This window comes from Sphaerodactylus townsendi, linkage group LG03 (assembly GCF_021028975.2).
Source record: "Sphaerodactylus townsendi isolate TG3544 linkage group LG03, MPM_Stown_v2.3, whole genome shotgun sequence".
Classification (NCBI taxonomy): domain Eukaryota; kingdom Metazoa; phylum Chordata; class Lepidosauria; order Squamata; family Sphaerodactylidae; genus Sphaerodactylus; species Sphaerodactylus townsendi.
This window is the reverse complement of record NC_059427.1, coordinates 3,485,079-3,505,620: the sequence shown is the minus strand read 5'-3', so window position 1 is coordinate 3,505,620 and position 20,542 is coordinate 3,485,079. Positions and strand designations below refer to the sequence as shown.

General features: G+C 45.1%; 2 protein-coding genes and 1 pseudogene across 2 annotated transcripts in view; 1 reads left to right on the top strand and 2 right to left on the bottom strand.

Moving 5' to 3' along the window:
- Window positions 1-20,542, top strand: part of LOC125428531 (zinc finger protein 708-like) — a 1,111,878-nt gene that overhangs the window by 45,583 nt on the left and 1,045,753 nt on the right. The window lies entirely within an intron of this gene.
- The window catches only part of LOC125428548 (zinc finger protein 420-like), a 472,581-nt gene that overhangs the window by 217,190 nt on the left and 234,849 nt on the right, over window positions 1-20,542 (bottom strand). Inside the window, 2 exon segments of the mRNA XM_048488843.1 lie at window positions 15,126-15,252; window positions 15,663-15,730. Of these exon segments, the coding sequence (XP_048344800.1) occupies window positions 15,126-15,252; window positions 15,663-15,730 (195 nt within the window).
- Window positions 10,152-14,780, bottom strand: LOC125429220 (annotated as a pseudogene).

Here is a 20,542-nt window from a genome sequence, read left to right as displayed (position 1 = left end):
CCATTTTCACAATTGTTTGCAAGTGGATTTTGCTCTTCCACAGAAGGGGCCACTGAGTCTCCCAGGTGCCATCTGCTCCATTGTTTGTGGGGTAAATTTAAAACAATCCTCTTTCTCTTGCTTTCTCCCTGATCACATTGCAAACTTCCCTTCACCATGAAAACAAATTTTGAGGCTTTTCTGGAGGTTATACCACCAAATCTCACTTGGCAGTACATTACTGGCTGTGAGCCACCAGATCAAAGGAAGTAAATTTCCTGTGTTCGCGAAGCTTATATGTTGAACTCACGTTACGAGGTTCAACTATTTTTATAACCTTTGTACTTTGTGTAGAATTATTTCTACACATAGTTAAACTGCATGTTCTGATGTTGCACTGCTGTGTAACCTGTTATAATTTTTATTGTATTAGATTGGCATTTTTTCCCCACTATAACCGTTTTCTTTTGGTGCCGATTCAGTATAAGGCAGCTTTATAAGTTCAGTTTCATTCTGTTAAAAATGATAATTTCTAATTTCTCAGAGAATTTGGGAAGCAATTTCTGCTGCTCCCTCATTTAGCAACATTTACCTTTGCTGGCAAATATATAAAAGAAAGAAGCTCCTTGTTATTCTGAATAAAATTATGCTAAAGAAAATCATATTGTCCTATAATATGTTGTCAGCACAATATTCAAGTCATGGTCATGTAATCACTTACAACTCTTCTCTGGAAACAGGAAACTTGTGGAAGGCGTAGCGTTCCAAATGAACATTTACAGTAGATATGAACCCCTGAATGAGATGATCTCCAGGCCTGTAATAGTTCAATAATTTGATATTACCCTTTTCCAAATGCGGGGAGCATTTTACTTTCTGCCCCGCACAGACTGCCTGGGGCAGCAGCAGCAGCAACAGTGTTAAAAGCAGGATCATTCTGGGCCTTGTGAACAGTGGGTCCCACCCTTTCAGGCACATTTGCAGGTAGCTGGTAGGAAGTGCAGTCAAGTCGCAATCGAGACACCACAGAATTTTCAAGGCAGGAGATGAACAGAGGTGGTTTGCTGTGGCTTGCCTCTATGTAGCAACTGAGGACTTCCTTCGTGGTCTCCTATCCATGAATTATCCAGGGCTGACCATGCTTAGCTTCAAGGAACTGATAAGACTGGACTAGTGTATGAATTAAGGCCATCCAGGGCAGGGCAAATAGTTAGAAGAAGCAACCTCCTCATATGCATCTGAGGTTTCAGCCCCTTTGCTGATTCAAACTGAACTCAGCTCCAGCTTAAGGTCCAAAGGAGATATTAAGCCTCGCACTAACTGTGTCCCCACTGCCCCCCATCTCAGCCCAAAGTCTCTCTCAGAAGCACAAAAACTATTTAAGCACTTGTTTTTCCAATCTTGGCACATGATTACATCATGTTGCTCCGGAGTCTGATGTTTATGCGAGGCAACCTTTGAGGAAATCCGTTTTGCTTTGAGGAAAAGAAGAATTAGTCACCATGATTTAGATAATTATACATTGGCAGAGCTCATGAGCTTAAACCTGTTTGTTCTCTGGAACGTGGAGGGAGGCAGGAAAATGCATTAGGGATAAAGTTCTCAAAGAGCCTGTTGCTGGAGAAAAGAAAATTACCGGTAAGCTCTTTATGGAATAAACTCCATATTGAGACAGGAAAGTTAGAGAAAGAATGCTAGTTAGCAATCTAAGCCAGTATGGCAAGAGACTGCCAAGGACAGATCTTGTCTCCTTGGCACAAGAGAGCAAGAGAGAGGCCCCTTCTGCACATGCAGAATAATGCACTTTCAATCCACTTTCACAACTGTTTGAAGGTGGATTTTGCTAATCCACACAATAAAATACAACTGCAAAGTGGACTGAAAGTGGATTATTCTGCCTGTGCAGAAGGGGTCAGAGAGAGAAGGCAGTTAACAGGAAGGAAGAAACTCCTAATAGTAGCAGTGTATTCTGGGTAAATGGAGAGACAGCATTCAAGGGAAGGATATAGAAACTAACTTATCTAGACATTTGGCAACTGGCTATCCGTTTGCTTTATCTTCCCGTTCTCACTACATTGTTTTCTACTTATGTCACACCAATTCCTGAATAGTTTAAAACATAATGTCTAATAGTTTTTGCTCGTTTCCGATTTGGCAGGATGGGATTGTTAAGCACAGAGCAAAGCCCTGCCATGTTAAATAAACCAGTTCCAAAAGATTCTTCTGTTTCAAAGTTTTATTTGTTCAAAACGGCAGTTTCGGGAGATCTCCTGTGAGCTTCAGGGAGGAGTCTCAGAGTTCTATTGTTCGTAAACATTACTTATACTCTTCCCATTAAACCCTCCTAAGCAACTTTTCCAACATTATCCATTGGTTGGGCTGTGAAGACGTATAGACTGCCTGTCATGCTCCTAATCTCCCCCCCCCCCCCAAGCCCACCTTGCTTTCTATATTTGGGCATATGGTTAAGTCATACTTGTTCTACTTCACATCAGGTTCTGGTTACCATAACAATCACGCGTTATCAGTAGTTTCTACATTCCAAAGTGGTTTTCAGTGCTAGGCAGAGTCAGCCGTGTCTGTGTTTTCTAAGAAGTCCCTATTCTAACTTCTTTAATGAATATATATCCCAAATATATGGTGAGTTATAAGTTACTCTAATATATCTATGGCTTAAAACACTATAATCTATTATTTCTATCAGTATTCATTCCTCAACCCAGCTGTTTCAGCACATGGATCAAACCAGCAGGGGGCTAAGGGGGCGGCCTAAGGCAAGTACATTGGAAAGGGCTGGGGAAGGCCAGGTTGCAAACCCCCCACCCTGCAGCTGACAGCCAATGATCCATGCAGTTTGCATGCGCTGGTCAGAAGGGATGAATAGTGTTACCCTAACAGGCAGTTTCTACTTTTAATTGGAGGAATTAGGTGCAGAGACAGAGCAGGAGAGGATTACTGGGATCTATAACCTATGCCAATGGGGTTGTCCAGGTAGAAAACCTCTTAAATAAACAGGCCATTATAAAATAGAGTTTTATTTTATTAACAAAATAATGGAGAAACAAGGAACGTATATCAGTTTTTGAGCATGTTGGTGTTATTATACCTCACCACTGCATTTGACATGGCCAGTCACTATCTCTTGACCCACCGCCCCGCTGAGGCTGGAATACAGGGTACAACTTTGAAATGGCTGGCCTTGTTTTTTCAAGACTGAATACAGCATGTGACATGGCAACCGTTTGAGAGCTGTCATCTCCTCAACGTTTTTTAACATCTATATGCGGCTCTTGGCACAGCTCGTCTGGAGCTGCATGCTGGGTTGCCATCAATATGCCGAGGACACCAAACTTGTTCTATTGATGGAGGGCTGCCAGCTATCCCCCCCCCCAAATGCTTTGGTACAGTGTCTGAAGGCTGTGGCTGGATGGTTGAAGATGAAGAGACCCATTGAAGACAGAGGTCCTGTGGCTGGGGGGGGGGGGTGAGGTGGAGGGTTTCCAACTACCGCTATTTGACTGTGTGGCATTACAACTGGTCCCATCAAAAGCCTGCATGTGACTCTGAAGTTGAGGAATGGGGAGCAGCAGTGGCATGGGGAGCAGCAGTGGCATAGTGGTTAACAGCAGGTGTACTCTAATCTGGAGGAGCTGGGTTTGATTCCTCGCTCTGACTACAGTGATCCATTCAATGGACACCTCCAGGTTAGATTACTGTAACTCTATACTGGCCATTCCTTGAGACTGATCTGTAAACTGAAACAGATTCAGAATACTGTGGCAAGATTCCTCACAGGAGCGATGGTGAGAGACCATATAACACATGTGCTACACCAACCACACAGATTGCCAGTTGAATTCTGAGTCATGTTCAAAGTTTTGGTTTTGACCTTCAAGACCTGTAGTGGTCTTGGGATCGTCATATCTTTGGAACTGCATCTTCCCATATTGCCCGTAGAGGACACTTTGGTCCTCCGATAGTAATCTCTTGGTGATCCCTGGCACCAAGGACATTGTTGGCCTTGACCAGAGCCAGGGCCTTTTCTGTTCTGGCTCCAGCCTGGTGAAACTCTTTGTCAGGGCTCTATGGGACCTCAAACAGTCCCACGGGGCCTGTAAAGCAGAAATATGCCATCAGGCTTTCAGTTGAGGCCACCCACCAGTTTGATTTCATCTGCCGGCCTCCCAACTATGCACCACCAACTATGAACCACCAATTCACATATTAAATTTTGCATTGCTCCCTTTTTCTAAGTTCCTCCATGCTCAGACAGTTCTTAGTAAGGATTGTGTCAAGATGAGGAGGGTGTTCCATCATTGGATTGTGCTGCTGCTATATCTGCCATCTGGGAGTTTAAAAATTAGTTATTAATGCCAGGCTATTTATTTATTGTATACTTAATGTTTTAAACATGTATGCCTCCCTGAGCCCGACCCTCATCAGTAAGGGTAGAATATAAATTCAAATTTTTAAAAAGCACCTAATTCATTGTGTTTATATAACTTTCAGAAAGCATGTTGTGTTTATATAGAATTGCGTTTATATAACTTTACATTGTGTTTATATAACTTTCCCCAGGAATCAGCTGCCCATTGATCCATACCCCAAATCTCCCGCCAGAACTCCATGTCTTCTGGTCACCCTTTCACTCATTTAGTCTCCTGATCACTCTGTCCTGGTCAATCCCTCATTCATCTGCCAAAAGGGAGCTCAACAAAGTTATGCTTTGATTTTTTTTAACTCCATAGAATAAATTGCATCGCATTGCTCTCGAGTCTGATGTTTATGTTATTAGCTTTAAAGCTTTGGCAGAATCTCTTGAGCTTTGGCCAGAAGTGGATGAAATAACCATGACTGATCATTATAAGAAGAAAATCACCTCTGTAGTACTTTGGGCTCTTCATGCCGTGGCTTGAAGCTCAGGTGTGTGGCTAGACAAAACAAAACATGTTTTCAAGAATTCTCCACAGTGGCTCAGTTACAGGATGATGAGTTTGACCAGAACTTTGCTGGAGAAAGAAATTTCATGTTTATGAATGACTTCAAAACATGGCGAAATAGAAGTTAGTGGGAAAGGCAACAGGCAAGAATCAAGTCCTAACAAGTCTTGATCTGCCCGTTTGACCCTGCCATGTTTTACCTCCTGGGTGGGATTTGGGAACTTGTCTTTGCTCATTCCCTCTCTGCCCTGCTTCAGCTACACAGCTTTGATTTTTCTCAGACTCATTACCAGCTCATTAGAAACCTGCTATAGTAGAAGGTGGTTGCTTCCTCCAACAGACCATGGAACTGGAGGGGTACCATCCCTCCTTGGGAATTGGTTGGCCAGGGGCAGGGTGATGTGATGTCCTGTAATTTCTGGGCTAACCCCTGGTTCAGTTGTGCTGTGTGCCATCTGCTTTCACACCATCTCTATTGGAGCTCAGCGAGGCACTGAATCCTACTTCTTGGACCACTCTTCTTCTAGATCAGGGGTACGGAACCTGCGGCTCGGGAGCCGCATGCGGCTCTTCTGCCCTTGCACTGCGGCTCCACGAGCCGAGCTTCCGACTTCATCCTTGCCTGCCCTGCAGGCAGCAGGGCGAGCGCACCAATTGCCCGTGGCCGGCTGGGCAGTGCCGTGGGCTTCCCCTCTCGCCCACCCCATTCGAGCGGGGCTGGCGCTTTCCCGCTGGCATCCATGCGCTTCTCAGAATGAGTGGAGTAAAAGGTAAAAAAACCCAATATATACAGTGTTATCTTTATTTTAAATGTCAAAAATTATTTGCGGCTCCAAGTGTTTTCTTTTCCCGTGGAAAACGGGTCCAAATGGCTCTTTGAGTTTTAAAGGTTCCCTACCCTTGTTCTAGATAAGGTGATTACATCAGCCCTCCACAAAAACCCAATCTATCCAGACCTATCCCCTCAATTCTATCTATATCCCAGGACTGTGTGAATTCTTCACGTGTTTGCATTTTTAATTTATGTACCTGTACATTTATTATTTTATTTTTCTAAATAATATTGTTAAAACTTTACCTCTGATTCCTTCAGATTTCTAAGAAAAATATAACATAGAAAAGATGATAAAGATCTTGTGGTTGGCCCCTTTCACTAAGCAAGGTCTGACCCTGCAAATTCCCCACTCTAAAAGGGACAAACCCCAGCATTTCAGGTAACATTTAGGTCCTTTGACCAGGTTGCTAGGCTCCAACTCCAGAGGTTTCCTACTCAGGAATCAGTACTCCTATTCCTATTCATAGAAAATGAGACCTTGTTCCAGGCTTCCTCTGGGCCAATATTTCCAAGATGCTCTTCCAAGTCCTGGGACCACGCTTGGTGGAACTGGAAGGGCCAACAGTTTCTCCAGAGAGGGGTCTTTTTGGAAAGCTACTATAAGGTTGTTCCAAGGAGGAACATTCTCCTTCCAGGAGCTGGGAGGCAGGCCATCCCCTCACCCAAGGACAGTCATAGCCCTGGGCAGGTCAAATACTCTCACACCTTTTTTCCCTCCCTCTATTTATATTCAGACAAAAATACCTTGTAAAGTGTATTTCCAGATGTACCTTTAATGTTTTGCATTTATTTTGTTTTGTATTTATTACCACTGAGGCAAGCCCAATATACCCAAATGTGTATGGTCTTGTATTGGTCATTTATAATGTGTGTGATCAGCTTTGCAATTTTAGTAAATTTTTTATTTATTTTAAGATATTCAAACACAGTTAACTTCAAGCACCACACAAAGTTGTAAGATAACGAGCTAGCAAAGTCTATCCATCCTTAACCAATGGGACAGCTAAATAAAACAAAGTCTTTGTTTAGGAGATGATGTTGAAAATGTATAAATTCAAGATACTGAATTGATTAGGAACTTTTTAGAAAAGACACTTGGTTGTGACCTGCTTACCCGTGGGTAAAATGTTTTTATGGGCTTGTAACTGTTCTTTCATTATCCATTGAGTTAGTCATTGTTAAAGATGCAAATAGGTATGTTGCAACAAAGAACAAAATGGAAGCAAAGTAGTATCTTGTAGTATCATGTGTGTACTATACCTGTTACCAACCAAACATGTTGTTGAGGTGTACTTACCTGAAATAAAATGATCTGATAAAAGGAAAATGTGTGTGTGTGTGTGTGTGTGTGAAACTGGGATAGGCTTAGAGTACCCTCTCTCTCCTTCCCAAGCACTGGCCCTGTAAAGGTGGATATTGCCACATTTACAGCTAAGCTCAAGGCTCAAAAACACAAGCAAGACAGAGTGTGTTATAACTACACAGCTTTCTTTTTTAAAAACCACCCTTGAAAACAGGAAGTTTTAATGAGATAGGTTTCCAACAGCAGGCCCACATGAACTTCTTACAGAGCCAGCTGCTTCTTCACTGGTCACTATTCTACTGGAGTAGTTGGTCTGTCCAGGGCTATGGGGAGATTTCTGTAACAGTTTATACTGATATTTAAATATGTACCCTGTATTCCAGGCTCTGTGTTTTTAACAAACTTGTTGTGTACATTATATAATAAATATAATTATTTTGTTATAGATGTTAGAGTTTCCAACTCAACTGAGCTTCCATTTGTAAAAGTGTCTAGGTATGTTCATGACTTTCTCTGAAAGTTCATATTTATACAGTACAGTAAAGAACAAATCATTCGGTTTATGACCTATTAAATGGAAATAGGTGTTGTGCCTTTGGAATGTTCAATAATGAGACTCTGTGTTCAGGTGATATCTTTATTGTGAAATAATATCAGGAATAAGCATTTAGACTTCTACTGCCAGAACTGAAGTTGCAGCAGACACCTTCCATTATATTGTCAAAGGCTTTCACGGCCAGAATCACTGGGATGTTGTGTGGTTTCCGGGCTGTATGGCCATGTTCTAATAGCATTTTCTCCTGAAAATCTGCCAGTCACAGATGCAGGTAAAACATCAGGAGAAAATGCTACTCTAACATGGCCATGCAGCCTGGAAATCACACAACACCCCAGCCTTCCATTATACCCCAAGTCATGCACTATGTCATATGATACCACCCAGAACGACCCATTTCCAAGGGGAAAATGACAACTCCCCAATCCCATGATCCAGAGACAAGACCCAGAGACAAGGAGCCCTTACCCAGGGTCATAACAACCTTCTATTACTTGTACTTTCTCCAAGGGTTGACTCTGCTGCTCCTGTGCCTTTTCCTTATCCTCACTGACAAGGGACAGAACTTCAAATCTATTTTGTAGCTTCTGTAGGATGACCCAGGAAACTACAGGCCAGTGAGTCTGAATTCTGTCCCAGGGATGATACTGGTCCAGATTTTAAAGGGATCAGTCAGTAAGCATCTGAAGGACAACTCGGTGACCCGGGAAAGTAAGCACAGATTTGTCCCCAACAGGTCCTGCCAGACCAACCTTGTTTTTTTCTTTAATTGACAAGCTTACTGGATCAAGGGAATGCTCTTGATGTTGTTTACCTGGATTTCAGTAAAGCCTTTGACAGAGCTCCCCTTGACATCCCGATGAGAAAACTAGAGGGCTGTGGACTTGACTCTAGGATAGTTAGGTATATAGGGAACTGGTTGGAGAACTGCACTCGAAGAGCAGTTGTCAACACCATTTCATCAGAATGGAGGCGTCCAGTGGCATGCCAAAGGGTTCGGTTCTGAGCTTGGTACTTTTCAATATTTTTATCAGTGATCTGAATGAAGGTCTGCAGGGACTACTCATTACATTTACAGACAGTGGCATAGTGCCAATGGGGCAAGGGGGCACCACACCCCAGGCGTGCGCCATTGGGATCATGTGGGGGGCGGAAAATCACCCCCACCCCTCTCCCTTCCCCCACATAAGTCAAATCTGAGCAGCCAATGGGATGCAGAGACAATAATGGCTAATGCAATCTTGGGGTTATCAACAGAGGCATAACATCCAAATCACATTGCACTGTCAGGCCAAACCTGGAGTACTGTGTACAGTTCTGGAGGCCTCATTCAAAAATGACATGGACAGAATAAAGTGGGTGAAGAAAAGTGGGACAAGGATGATCAGGGATCTAGACTCCAAAAAGCTGAGGGACTTGGGAATATTTAGTCTGGAGCAGAGGAGACTGAAGTGGGACATGACTGCTCTCTTTAAGTATTTGAAAGGCTGTCACATAGAAGAGTTTGAAGAAGAAGAGTTTGGATTTATATCCCCCCTTTCTTTCCTGAGGGAGCCTCAAGGGGCTTACAATCTCCTTTTCCTTCCTCCACCCAACAACAAACACCCTGTGAGGTGGATGGGGCTGAGAGAGCTCCGAAGATGTGACTAGCCCAAGGCAGTGGCGTATCTGCCTAGGGACAAGGGGTACCCCTTGTCCCCGGGCGCCACTCTTCTGGTCACGTGGGGGGCGCAAAATCGGCCCCCCACGTGACCAGGAAGTCCTGCTGTTTCATTGTTTTCGTGTGCCTCGACTCGCCCGAGGCACGTAAAAAACAACGAGGCAGCAGAACTTCCTGCTGCCTCCAAGCGCCCTCGACCGCACCCTGGACTCCCCCCTCCCTTCCTTCCCCCCCCCCAGCTGGGCTTTCAGCCGGCAGCCTGCAGTCTGTTCTGACCTTCCCTCCGGGTCCTGGCCTCGGAGACTTTCTTTTATAAGCACTGAGGCCGGGGTGGGGCTTCAGGAGCAGGAAGCCCCACCCCTCCCTGCTCCCCAAGCCCCACCCCCTGGGAGCACAGCTGGCAGGGGGAGTCTGTGGGGGGGAGGTGGGCACCCTAGACCAGGGGTAGGGAACCTGCGGCTCTCCAGATGTTCAGGAACTACAATTCCCATCAGCCTCTGTCAGCATGGCCAATTGGCCATGCTGACAGAGGCTGATGGGAATTGTAGTTCCTGAACATCTGGAGAGCCGCAGGTTCCCTACCCCTGCCCTAGACCTTGCCCATGTCCATGGTGACATGGGCAGGGTCGAGGGCAGTGGGGGTGGAGCCTGGGGCATCAGGGGGCGGAGCTAGGGGGCAGGGCCTGGGTGGTGTCCTGGAGACAATTTGTCTCCGGGCGCCATTTACCCCTGGTACGCTTCTGGCCCAAGGTCACCCAGCTGGCATGTGTTGGAGTGCACAAGCTAATTAGTTCACCAGATAAGCCTCCACAGCTCAAGTGGCAGAGCGGGGAATCAAGCCCAGTTCTCCAGATTAGAATGCCCCTGCTCTTAACCACACCATGCTGGCTCTCTAGAGGAGGGCAGGGAGCTGTAGAGCGGGAAATCAAACCCAGTTGTCTAGATTAGAATGTCCCTGCTCTTAACCACTACCCCATGCTGGTTTTCTCTACCAACCTCTATTTTTCTACTTCAGGTTGTCATGTTGAGCAAACATCTTTTCAAAATCCAACCATTTATTTGTTTTCTCTCCAGTGTGGATATGCTGATGGGCCCTAGGAACTATACTCTGAGCAAAGCTCTTTTCAAGCTGCAAGCATTTCTATTGTTTCTCTCCAGGGGTCATTCATCAATGAGCTATAAGGTGTGAACTCTGAGCAAAGCTGATCCAAGCACTTGTTTGGTTATTCTCCAGTGTGGATGCACTGATGGGACCTAAGATCTGTACACCGAGCAAAGCTCTTTCCACACTCCAAGCACTGATATGGTTTCTCCCCAGTGTGGATTCGTCGATGAGCAGCTAGGTTGCGACACTGAGCAAAGCTTTTTCCACACTCTAGGCATTTATATGGTTTCTCCCCAGTGTGGATATGTTGATGTGCCTTAAGATCTGTACTCCAAGCAAAGCTCTTTCCACACTCCAAACACTGATATGGTTTCTCCTTAGTGTGGATTCGTCGATGAGCAGCTAGGTTCCGACTTCGAGCAAAGCTCTTTCCACACTCTAAGCATTTATATGGTTTCTCCCCAGTGTGAATACGCTGGTGGGACTTAAGATCTGTTATCCAAGTAAAGCTCTTCTCACAATCTGAGCATTTATATGGCTTCTCCCCAGTATGAATACGTTGGTGGGCAGTAAGGTGTGAACTCCAAACAAAGCCTTTTTCACAATCTGAGCATTTATACGGTTTCTCCCCAGTGTGAATACGTTGATGGGCAGTAAGCTGTGAGCCCCGAACAAAGCTCTTTTCACAATCTGAGCATTTATATGGCTTCTCCCCAGTGTGGATATGTTGATGGGCCCTAAGATCTGTACTACGAGAAAAGGTTTTTCCACAATCCGAGCATTTATATGGCTTCTCCCCAGTGTGGATACGTTGATGGGCAGTAAGCTGTGAACTCCAAACAAAGCTCTTTTCACAATCTGAGCATTTATACAGATTCTCCCCAGTGTGGATACGTTGATGGACCCTAAGATCTGTACTCCGAGGAAAGCTCTTTCCACAATCCAAACATTTATATGGTTTCTCTCCAGTGTGGATGCTTTGATGGACCCTAAGTGTTGAAAACAGAGCAAAGCTTTTTCCACAATCTGAGCATTTATACGGCTTCTCCCCAGTGTGTATACGTTGATGGGCAGTAAGCTGTGAACTCCAAACAAAGCTCTTTTCACAGTCTGAGCATTTATATGGTTTTTCCCCTGTGTGGATACGCTGATGGGCCTTAAGACTTGCACTCCAAGCAAAGCTCTTTGCACACTCCAAGCATTTATATGGTTTCTCCCCAGTGTGGATACGTTGATGGGCTCTAAGATCTGTACTCCAAGCAAAGCTCTTTCCGCAATCTGAGCAATTATATGGTTTCTCCCCAGTGTGAATGCTCTGATGGACTCTAAGTGTTGAACTCTGGGCAAAGCACTTTTCACATTCAAAGCATTTATATGGTTTCTCTCCAGTATGTAGATGTTGATGGTACATAAGTGCTGAAATGTGAGTAAAACTCTTTCCACACTGCAAACATTTGTATGGTTTCACCCCAGTGTAGAGTTGTTGACAACCAGGAATGTTCCAGCCTAAGTTCTTTCTATGCTCCAAGGATTTATCAGTTTTCTCCCTTGTGTTAATTCCTACATGTGTTTCAAGCACCTGAGACTCAGCACCCTGAGAGGCAGAGAATTTATTTCCCCTCTTCCATTCTGTTCCAATGTTCGCGTTCTGCTTTTTTTCATCAAATAGAAGGTGTGTTTCTCCCTCACGCTTGTTCTGGGGACCATCAACCTCTAAAATAAAGTAAAAAGACTGATGAGACCATCATGGAAAGCAGAATTAAGGAAAGAAGGCCATTATCTGTTCTTGCTGACAGAACAGAAATCATTTGATGGAAAGACACCTCCTACCCTGTATTTATCATGCTTCCTTGAAGGGAAGTTCTATCAGAAACAAGGTGGCCCAGAGGAATCTCCACATTCAGAGGCAGTTTCTCTTTGAAGAGGAAAGTGTTGGATCTGTGGCTCTTCTTGTGAAACTTCCGGGACTCTAGTTGACAACAGTGTCAAACCAAAGACTGGCCTAGAAGAACCTCTGGCAAATCTCTTCCTCTATGCAGAGGACTGACTGAATTCACTCAACAGTGAGTGCGGATCTAAGTTTTAGACATAAACTGGGGAAACTTAATCTGAGCTTCATACATATAAAGCTCACCGTAATTTTCCATCCCTAGATAAATTCATCCACCCACGCCCTGTGATCTGTGAACCTGGCTGCAGAGATAAGGCCGGTGGAAACTAGACACTGGCCATTTTTAGTGGTGGCCCTTCATCTAGGAAATGACCCCCTCCCCGCAGTTCACCTGAAGCTCACCTTCCTTTCTTTTCAGAGCCAGGCAAAAACATTTCTTTTCAATCAGGCTTTTACTTAGGCGTTTGTCTGTTTAGCTTTTTTATGGGCTTATTCTAACCTGAGGAGTATTCGTGGGAGATTTTTAACTCAGTGGTGGCTTTATGGTCTTTCTGTACCCATGGCTGTTATCAAGTGATCATTTGGGCAGAAATTAGGATTTTTTGCTAATGCTTTGATTTTTGAGAAAACCTCAGGAGGTCTGTGGAGAGGCAGAAAGCTTTCCTAGTCATTCTCTGGCTGTTGCCCCTTGAGAAATTCCTCCATACTCCAGTGTTGAAATTTAGCCCAAAAAGTGTCGCACTCCCTTTCACCACACAAGCAAGAAAATACCTGCTGATATCTCTGATCCTTCATCTGCATCTTGGACGAGTGGATCTCTTGCTTCTTCCAGTGGGGATATGGAATCAGGTTTGGGAACCAGAAGTTCTTCTTTAGAGGAAAAAAACCAGACGGTTTACTTCCAGACATTCCAACTCTAATAAATATTCAGCTTGTTAAAACAGGCTGTCTGAACCCATACAGTGTGAAGAGAGGGAGAAAAACCATGCAGTGTGAAGAGGGAGACTGGTTGGATGCAGAAGGATCCATCTACTAATCCTGATAATGACCCAAAGAGTAGGAGAAGGGAACAGGGAACTTCAGCACAGGGAAGGTAAGCCCTAGCCTACACAGAGCTATCAGGATACGGTATTTTAGACCCCTCCCAAGGCAAGCAGGATCTGACATCCCAGTCTAATGTGGCTCTGGCAAAGGGCAAATGTTTACAGACTGTTCTACCTTTGAAGAGAATCCAGTCCTTCCAGGATGGGAAAAGGTGGCAATGGATCCCAAGAGCACCTATGAACAATCTGGAAATTATTTTTACCTTCCTGACCAAGGACAGAGTGTTGCAGCTGGTGAGAGGACATCTGTTCACCACAGGTTGGCTTATGATGTCCTGTAAAGGGCAATTCTTTCACCACTATTTACATCTATATATTCCCCTGGGTTGATCTGGGGGTTTGGACTGGGTTGTCATCAACATGTTGATGACACCCAGTTGTATATGATGGACCATTATCCTGATGTTATCCTGGCCGGTCTAGAATGAGGCAGCAAGCGTTCTCACTGGATCCTCATGGCCAGCACACATTCAACCGGGGCTCTGACTCCACGTCGAGTACTGGTTCAAGTTCAAGGTTCTGATGCTGACACACAACGTCCTAAACAATATGGGGTTGGCATATTTACTAGAAGAAGGAGGAGGAGGAGGAGGAGGAGTTTGGATTTATATCCCCCCTTTCTCTCCTGCAGGGGCTTACAATCTCCTTGCCCTTCCCCCCTCACAACAAACACCCTGTGAGGTAGGTGGGGCTGAGAGAGCTCCGAGAAGCTGTGACTAGCCCAAGGTCACCCAGCTGGCGTGTGTGGGAGTGTACAGGCTAATCTGAATTCCCCAGATAAGCCTCCACAGCTCAGGCGGCAGAGCGGAGAATCAAACCTGGTTCCTCCAGATTAGATACACAAGCTCTTAACCTCCTACGCCACTAGCTGTCTCTCCCATTACGGCCCCTGAAGGCACCCTCAAACTCCCTTATGAAGCTCATCATGGCATAGTGCCAAACTGGCCCTGCTAAAATTTCTTGTTTTGTCCTTCAGGGCTCCTCGCCGATATTTTCCCCAGTTTGTGAGCCATGCCTAAGCCTACACTGGTGTAAGTAGAATGAGAACAGAAGAAGGACCCCAGTGCTTCCCTTCTGCCCCCTCCACCCTATACCAATCAAGTATCATGGGGTCAAGCAAATGTCTTTTTTAAACTTTGTAAAATGCATATATTGTTACTGTTATTCTTTAAAATGCTCATTTCATGGCTGTTCTGAAAAGCCCAAAAGGAGGCCTTGTTGACATCCAGGAACTGTTGTGGTGACCAATCATGCTCCTGCCCTCCTTGAATGGATTTTCACCTGCACTCAAGATTTTGTTCCCCTGAAGAACAATAAGCTTGCTCTATGCTCAACGGGAAGTCGAGGGATGGTCCTTCCTCCTCTGCTGTGCTCCTTTTCGTTCACAAACCAGCGTTTTAGCTTCCATACTAATGCTGATGGACTCCAGTAAGTATTGAGAAGTAAGTAAGTATCCCTACTGAGATTCTCCATTGAAAGAGTTCTACCAGGGGAAGTGCCATCAGGTCTCAGTCAACTTCCAGCAACCCTGTGGGATTTTCAAGGAAAGAAATGAGCAAAGATGGTTTCCCACTACCTTCCTCTGAACAATGTCTTCCTTGATGGACTTCCTTAGGGGTCTCCCATCCAAGTACCAACCAGGACCAACTTTGCTTAGCTTCTGAGAGCTGATGAGTTAAAGCTAGCCTGGGCCATTCAGTTCAAATCACTTCTGCTTTCAGCATGTGTGAATCAAGGGAAAGGAGAGTCGTACCTAGAGAGGCCACATTCTGACAATTGTCTTCCATGACTTCCTTGTGAAGCCTTCTTTGGTCTGGATCCAGCAGAGCCCACTCCTCCTCAGAGAAATGGACAGACACCTCCTCAAAGGTCACTAGAACCTTAAAAGAGAAACAAACAAATACTCCTCTATCATGATAGATAGAACTGATAGAATTCTTCCCCTTCAATGATAGATTCAAGTGGGAAGCCATGTTGGTATGAAGCAGCAGAAAAGAAGTGGAATTCAGTAATACCAATAAAGTTTTATTCTTGGCATAAGCTTTCAGGTGAATGCACACTTCTTCAGGTGATCTTTAAGGTGCACCGGACTCAAACTCTTTCCTAAGGACAATCCAAAAGGGCTATAATAAGAAGCTGACATTCAGGATTCAAATCTCCTTCAGAGGTTTTTATTTTCCATCCAGTGAGCAGCACAGACAGCAGGTGAGGGAAAGCAAGAGAGAAAGATTCTCTCTGGCCTAAGGGGTAGGAAGAAGCATCCAGGGACAAGACAGAGTTTTACACTTACCTGCGCAGGCTGCATGGAAACTGCTTTCTCTCTTTCCCAAAGAGATGGCAAAGAATGTAGGACACTACCTGGAATGATAAAAAAAAGTAAAAGGAAGGCATTCCAAACATATTGCATTTCAATTCATTGAGGAGGAGAGGAATAAGGTTCTCTTAGACCACAGGTGTCAAACTCGTGGCCCTCCAGATGTTATGGACTACAGTTCCCATCATCCCCTGCCAGCATCATGCTTCCAAGAGCTGTGATGGGAAATGTAGTCCATAACATCTGGAGGGCCGCGAGTTTGACACCTGTGTCTTAGACTAATGATGGCAACTATCCTTATTCAGGATACCTGTTTGTTTCCACTCTTTCACCAAATTCAGTCTTGGGACGTTTATTGGATACAAACCTATGGCCTGACCTTCCAATTATCCAGAATTCAAAGAACCAAGAACTTTGAAATGCAGTCAGAACCACACCTCCCATACCCCAAAATCTCTTTGCAGTTGGGCAAAGTCACCAGGTATGCAAAAAAAGACAGAGTATAACTGAAAATATTATTACTATTATTAATGGATATATAATTATTATTAACTAGTGTAGACCCATGAGACTTCTGGAGGGGAATCCTTTCTTCCCCACTTTCTTGGTAGGACTGCCACAGTTCCCGGGTTTGTCCACAGCCACCAACAACCACACAGGAGATAGAGGTGTACTCTACGTTTGCAGATGTTTCTGGAAAACTGGGAGGTCTCCCAAGCTCACAGATCAATCTGTGTAGGCTCGAATGGGTTCCAAAAAGTTGGGGTAATTCACATTGATTTTGAGGGTATTCCCTCAAACGTCCTAGATGAATCTCCCACACCTGCTGGTCCAGCATCTTGTCCTCTGCCTGACTCAAGAGGAAGCCTTCTGCCAGGGCCACCACCTGGGAACTGGTCTCTGGTCCGCATTCCCTGACCCAGTTCCCCATCTCCGGGTGCAGGATGGCCAGGAACTGCTCCAGAATCACCAGGTCCAGCATCTCCTTCTTGCTGTGCCTTTCTGGCTTCAGCCATGGGCAAGAAAGATGGTGGAGTTGGCTGTAAACCGCTCGAGGCCCCTCGGCCTCCTGGCAGCAGAACTGCCTGGATTGCTGGCACTGCACATCCGAAGGGAGGGCATTGTTATCTCCTGGGCTCCTCTGCACTCTTTGTTTCCACAGTTCCTTTCTGGTCCCAGCCCCAGAGGCATTTGAGGCCTTCTCCTGATTCAGGGTCAGCTGAGTCCAGCTCTCCCCTCATCCTCCCTTCCTCTTCTAAAAACCTCCACCTGGACCAACAGATCACCTCCCTCCTCTGTTAGATGCTTATATAACGACAAGTGCTGGATCTGTGACCTTCTGCAAAGCAAAGACTGATTTTGGGACTGACATTTCATGGACACACATACACGCATGTATGTGACATCTGAATCTGAAGAAATGAGCTCTGATTCATGAAAACTTATACTAGAATCAAGATTTATTTTGCTATGATAGACAAACAGTTACTTGAGTGAATAAGTAGCTGGAGGGGCAAATAATGTAGTGGTTCGAATGTCAGGTTAGGTTTATTGATTAATCGATTGGATTTTTACCCCTCCCATCCCCGAAGGGCTCAGGGCCGTTATGCAACAAGAAACACAATTGGGGGATGCAGGTTCAAATTCCCACCCTGCCATGAAAGATAGCTGGGTGACCTTGGGCCAATGACACACTCTTAGGTTAACATACCTTACTGGGTGGTTGTGAGGAGAAGGGGAGAATGTGGCAAGCCACTTTGGGTTCTGATTGGGGGAAAAGAGTATAGATGTGATTTTAAAAATAAATCAATAATGGTAAAAAGCTGGTTCAAGAGAGCAGCAGCATCCGTAGAGTCTAAATTGGCAGGTTCCCATCATTTCCGACCTTCCACCTTCTGGAGATCAAACAGAAACCCTTTCTAAAAAGGTGAACCACTGCTCAGTAAGAAGGGTGATCAACTGAAAAGATTTCTGCTGCACTCCCCAACCACAGAATGCCTCACGGGAGCAGGGTGCCAATTTACACAGCAGTTTGAAACTTGGAAGTAGAATAACCAAGATGGACAGACCTCCTAAGAGTCCCAGAAGCACTGGACGGCTCTTAACCTGCTGCAGACGTCGCAGAAAAAAAAATCCAAACATCAGCTGGACTTGTTCATGGAAACCAGCGGAGTAGTGGAGGAGCTGGAGAAGAGGAAGGCAGATCTGATTTTGGACCTGGCAGGGCCCTGATCCCGATTGGTTTCATACCTTTTCGCCAGCTGTGAATACAAGAAATCAGAATATGGCAGCAGGTTTGAACAACAGCATATGCCAAGCCAAAATCAAGATCTTAAAGAGTACCTTTTGATTAAAAGAGTTGAGTATTAGAGTGTGATGTTAGTGTGGAATCTGTTATTCATTAATGTCAGGCTTGCGCCATTCTCTGCCTGGCAGTTTGCAAGTCCACATCAAGTCCACAGCTGGGCCAGCTGTTATCATCACCAGAGGCCTCCTCCTGCTTGCAAGTAACTAGTCAATAGAGCTTAAACCTCAATGCTTCTGTTCCCACCATCCTTTGTAATGCTGATATTATGGGAATGTGAAGGTGGGGGAACCATACTGTAACTTACAGGTATATACCAGAGGCCAGAAAGCCAAACTTCAGTTTCGGGTCTGGGCTGACATGATTCCAATAAAGCTATTGAAGCAGCAGCAGTGACGTAGGAGGTTAAGAGCTCATGTATCTAATCTGGAGGAACCGGGTTTGATTCTCCGCTCTGCCGCCTGAGCTGTGGAGGCTTATCTGCGGAATTCAGATTAGCCTGTGCACTCCCACACATGCCAGCTAGGTGACCTTGGGCTAGTCACAGCTTCTCGGAGCTCTCTCAGCCCCACCTACCCCACAGGGTGTTTGCTGTGAGGGGGGAAGGGCAAGGAGATTGTAAGCCCCTTTTGAGTCTCCTACAGGAGAGAAAGGGGGGATATAAATCCAAACTCTTCTTCTTTTTAAGCACCTCAGGCAGGTTCCCTGGAGAGGCAGCAGAAATTTTTTTACAGATGACTAAAACAACAGTTTTGTCCTACAACAAAGTAAAATAAGACAGAGACATTTCAGTTTTTGTGGCTGATCTGAGAAACTTTAGCCCAACTTGCTGACTCCTTCAGAAGGGACTGTGGAAGCTTTGACAGCCAGAAATCAACTTGTTGTGGGTTTGTTGTGGGTTTTGTTGTGACAGCCAGAATCAAATGTTGTGGGTTTTCCAGGGTGTGTGCAGTGGTCTGGTAGTTTTTGCTCCTAACATTCTGTCTGCATCTATGGCCAGCATCTCAGATGCATCTTACCATGACATGCTTCTGAAGATGCCAGCCATAGATGTAGGCAAAAATAAACAGAAACGGCCACACACCCCAGGAAACCCAGAGCAACCAATCCTTCAGAAGAGACCGTATTGTACCCAGCGTCTCAGAATGCAGGAGGAGAGGCAGGTTGCAAGAAACAAAATATCTTACTTTAGCCGGGGCCAATTAAATATATGCCAAGCAACAGAAAAGAAATGTTGTTGGCAGGAATAAAAAGAAAGCCGCAGCACAACAGAGAAGGGAACCTTCCAAAAAGCAAGTTTGCTGTTCTGGAAATAACCAGGGAGAAAAAAAAACCCCACAGACCGGGTTTTGCAACAGGGAGCTTGCCAGTTCATGATGCTTGGTTAATAATCTAGCTTCGCTGGGGAGTCTGCAAGGGGTGAATCCTGCAACACCCCAAATGCCCCCTCCCCAGACCGTTCCCCGCTCCAGACAAGGGAGATGCTTTGCAAAGGAAATCTTCTTCTAATCGCTCACCTGTTTCCTACAAACTCTCCCGGCGCTGCTTCCGCCGTCCCTCCCCCCAACCGCACTAAGGACTGAATTGCCCACTCTTGTTGCACAAAGTGACCGGAAGCGACGACAGCAAGTCAGGCGGGCTTCTTTGCCAATGCCACGCTAGGAAGTCGGCTTTCTTCCCTTTAACCCTTATCTTGGCTCTCTGCACTGGGCCAAAAAGGGCCTCCTTCCTCTTTTCTTTTCTTTTTTATAATATGCTTATTAATTCCCATTCAGCAATAAAAACGTCCACCTGGACACAAACAAAACCGTTTTATACAAACATTTCATTCTGACCTTATGCCCTCCTTTTCTATCCTGATCTCTCAATCTAGAACAGTCCTACCTTGTTTACAAACATTTATTAAAATCCCCCCCCTGCTACTGTAACCTCAGCTTGTGGGTTCTGTGGGGCAGTACTTGGAATGAGTTTGCAAAGAAGAAAATTTAAACAAAACAGTTTACTTTTCTTTACAATTAACACTTTTAAAACATCAACATTTAACGTTACAATTCAAGGTCCTGTTCAGGTTGCATTTCAAGTCCTTCTATTTACAGTCTACTGATATTGCCAAGTCCAAATTCTTCTCTGCAAGTTGGCTGGCTCCTGAAGACTCCAAGGGCTTGATGAACAGGTTGCAACATGATGAAGGTCTCCAGGAGAACTCTCACCCATCACAACCACAAAAGAAACCCTTAACAAGGTGTTAAGGGCTTGTACGACCAAGGTCCGAGTCTGGCAGCCTTGTCTTCTCCAAAGAGCTCTCTCCTGCAGCCTTTCTGCTGCTCTGAGTCTCCACCCCTTTCTGGGTCAACCCAATCTGGGCCAACCCATTCTGGGCATGGGGGTTACACTACCTCCTACCTGCTAATTCTACCTCCCACTTAACCCAATTGAACTAACTCTAACCATACAAAACTATACTACCCCTATCCCCCTTAAATTCCCCCTTTCCCCCCTTCATTTCCTTGACCCCATATCCCTCCCTCTTATTCCCTCTAACTTAAAAACA